The sequence below is a fragment of the Charadrius vociferus genome, unplaced genomic scaffold (assembly GCF_000708025.1).
Source record: "Charadrius vociferus isolate BGI_N301 unplaced genomic scaffold, ASM70802v2 scaffold205, whole genome shotgun sequence".
Lineage (NCBI taxonomy): Eukaryota > Metazoa > Chordata > Aves > Charadriiformes > Charadriidae > Charadrius > Charadrius vociferus.
Genome location: NW_009648522.1, coordinates 1 through 3,570, shown reverse-complemented (window position 1 = coordinate 3,570; position 3,570 = coordinate 1). Strand labels below are relative to the sequence as shown.

The 3,570-nt window shown below is 53.7% G+C and overlaps 1 protein-coding gene across 1 annotated transcript; it reads left to right on the top strand.

The window, feature by feature from the left end:
• The first annotated feature begins 1,572 nt into the window (after nt 1-1,572).
• On the top strand, nt 1,573-2,487 carry LOC104287049 (olfactory receptor 14A16-like). Its single transcript, XM_009885700.1, has one exon. It carries the CDS (start codon nt 1,573-1,575, stop codon nt 2,485-2,487), a length of 915 nt encoding a protein of 304 aa, XP_009884002.1.
• Nucleotides 2,488-3,570: the final 1,083 nt, after the last annotated feature.

The window sequence follows — 3,570 nt, the reverse complement described above, 5'->3', positions numbered from 1 at the left end:
CTCTCCACCTGCCCGGGGAGCTCCCCACAGAGCGTCTGTGGGGAGAATCTGTGCATGGAAGGAGCACAACCTTGGGCAGGGTAGGGTCCTGCTGTGGAGAGGGTTCTGTGTGAGTTAGGGCTGCTCACAGCTGCAGATCACTGCAGGACATTCCCAGGAGATTTTTCAACAAGCACAGCAAGGCAGGGGCTACCTGAAAGGGAAGGGTCCTGTTCTTCCATCCTTCTACTCAGGGTTCGCTATGTGGGCAATGGGACATAGAAATTCATCTGTCAGCACAGGATCAGGCACAGAAGTTCCCAACCTGTCTCTCTTAGATGTAACTAAACCATGGAGTCTCAGGAATCACCACTCTGTGGCTTACAGACAGCATCAGTGTGCCTTTTGCAGCCCCTCCAGTGTCCCTGCTGTCCCCACGGGAGCCCGCCCAGCCAGAGCTGGCCCTGGGCAGTGCCCTGCTGCTGGGAGGGCTCTGCAGGGCAGAGCTGAGCACACAGCGGGTGGGATGGGCTCTGGGAGCACTGGCAGGGGGAGACCTGGGCACAGAGCCACAGCTCCTGGCAGGGACAGCTCCAGGCAGCAGAGAGAGGGGCAAGGGCTGGGGGGAAACTGCCAACACACCCGGGGGGAGGCTGCCTTCAGCCAGCTCTCTGGGGCTCCGCCACTGGAGGGGTCTGCTGGGCGCTGTCTGCTGGGACCTCATCACACTCTCTCTTTCGAGCATCTCCTTTTCGGCACCCCCGACTGCCTGCTCTGCCGCTCCTGCGGGGCTTGGGAGCTGCCCCCAGCAAGGCACAGCTCTGCCGTGGGATCCTGAGGCGTGCTGAGCCTTTCCTTGGGGGTGGGCACTCTCCTCTCAGAGTGCTTTGCTTCTCTCTGGGAGGGGTGGTGTCCTGCTCCCTCCATCACACCTCCATCTCTGGGCTGGGACAGAGAAGAGATTGCAGATCTGCCTTCTCAACCAGTGCTCTCCTCATCCCACACGTGTTCAGTTTCTAGGGTTTTTTAAAAGAAGTGAAGTCATCTTGAAGGCAGCAGAAGGAAAAGCACAGGGCAGATGGGCAAAAGCCTGATGGACACTGCAGATCTCCTGACTCTGCTCTAAGCCACAGAGAGCTTAACCCATTTGCTTGTCCCATCTCAAGACTCTTCACATTTTCAGTCATCACAATGAGGATTTTCAGCCCTCAACATAACACTCACCAGATGTGATGGTGAAAAGTTAAATACATAGATAAAATTATTATGAATACACGCTAAGCCTCTGCTCTGCAGCCCGCACTCTGGAGAGTCACGAGTGCAGATGTTGAAATTTCCATTACAGGTGGATTACATCTGACACTCCTTTTAAACATGAGAGCTGTCACACAGCAGCTCCTGTGTACCCACTGCAGCAGAGCAGGGCTGAGTCCTCAGCAGCACACGGGCAGAGGTCCTGCTCCTCATACCACATTCAGCCAGCACCAACCAGAGAAAGGAAATGCATTTCAACTGGGGTGACTCAGGGGAATATTCTGAACTTTTTCCTGTCCTGCTCTTTTTTGAACAGGCCCCCATGCTAAGAAACAGCAAATGCCCAACAACAGCTCCTTCACAGAGTTCCTTCTCCTGGCATTCACAGACAAGAGGGAGCTGCAGCTCTTCACCTTCGGGCTCTTCCTGGGCATCTACCTGGCTGCCCTCCTGGGAAACAGCCTCATCATCACCGCCATCGCCTGCGACCACCACCTCCACACCCCCATGTACTTCTTCCTCCTCAACCTCTCTGTTCTTGACCTGGGCTCCATCTCCACCACTCTCCCCAAAGCCATGGCCAATTGCCTCTGGGACACCAGAGCCATTTCCTATGAAGGATGTGCTGCCCAAGTCTTTCTCCTTTTCTTCTTACTTGGAACAGAATGTGCTCTTCTCACAGTCATGGCCTATGACCGCTACGTTGCCATCTGCCACCCCCTGCACTACGGGACCCTCCTGGGCAGCAGAGCTTGTGTCCACATGGCAGCAGCTGCCTGGGGCAGTGGGTTCCTCAATGCTGTGCTGCACACGTCAAATACAGTTTCACTCCCCCTCTGCCAAGGCAATGCCCTGGACCAGTTCTTCTGTGAAATCCCCCAGATCCTCAAGCTCTCCTGCTTACAGTCAGACTACCTCAGGGAAGTTGGGTTTCTTACATTAAATTGTTTTTTAGCTTTTGGCTGTTTTGTTTTCATCGTGCTGTCCTATGTGCAGATCTTGAGGGCAGTGCTGAGGATCCCCTCACAGCAGGGACGGCACAAAGCCTTTTCCACGTGCCTCCCTCACCTGGCTGTGGTCTCCCTGTTTATCAGCACTGGCTCATTTGCCCACCTGAAGCCACCCTCTGTCTCCTCCCCCTCCCTGGATCTGGTGGTGTCTGTTCTGTACTCAGTGGTGCCTCCATCAGTGAACCCCCTCATCTACAGCATGAAGAGCAAGGAAATCAAGGATGCCCTGTGCCTAATATTTTAATACGATCTACTTCAGATTAATAAGGCATCCTGTATCCCACTGGGTCTCCCACTGTATTTCTGGAAAACCGGGACTAAGGTTTCAACATTTGCTTATTGATTTTTATATTTAGGGTGGGTTTTTTTTGAGGGGTGGGGGGGTTGTTGGTTTGTTTTGGTTTGTTTTTTTTTTTTTTTTGCTTTTTTAAAATTTATTTAGTTTTGTTCTGGACTGGTGATATTATTATTCTTGCCTCCTACATACTTTTGTCTTGGCTCAATGACCTCATGAACGGGTGGATTCGAGCTCCCTGTTTAGATAAACTCAAATAAAATCCAGCAGAAAAATAGTTCTCTCTCATCTCTTCACATCTCCCCTGGAGCAGGCTGAGCAGCCCCAGCATGCAGGAGGGGTTCAGGAGGTAAATGTTCAGCTGCCCCATGGAGGATCAGCCCTGGGGACCCTTGGGGCTGGCCCCGGCAGCCTCGCTGGGCACTCTGTCTCTGCCGCCTGCCAGTCGGGGCTGCCGCTCCCCCGCAGCCATGGCCACGGCCAGCAGCAGGATGTGGCCTTTTCAGTGCTGGTGCCTCTTCCCATCCCCACTGTCCTGCTGTGCCCTCACCTTTGTGTTACCCCTAAGGTCTCATGTAACTTGTGATAGTCCTGTTGTCTATACAGTGGCATCCGTGTGGCTGAGGGCAGGAGCAGGCCATGTGAACCAGTTTATCAGAGCTTGTCTTTGTGGAAGCACCACCATAACCAAAATGGTTTCTCGAGGCAGGGCCTGAAGGCTGAATGCCTCTTCCAAAGCTGGTGTCAGGAATGCACCCAGGGAGCTGCTCCCTCAAAGGATGTTTTCTCTTCTGTGGTTCTTGATGGATTAAGGTGGACAGGCTCAGAGTCTGAGGGGTATCTGTGAGGGACCAAGGGCTGGGTGAAGACCTCCCTTCTTGGTTACTCATGTCCACTCAGACAGCAACTAGTCTTTGACTTATCTGCCTGGCTTGGCCCCACCTGAAGAGGGGCTGATGGCAGATGCTGTCCTGCAGGGGAATCGGAAGCTGCCAGGAGAGCTCCGGGGATCTGCAGGGACAGTGTGTGAGT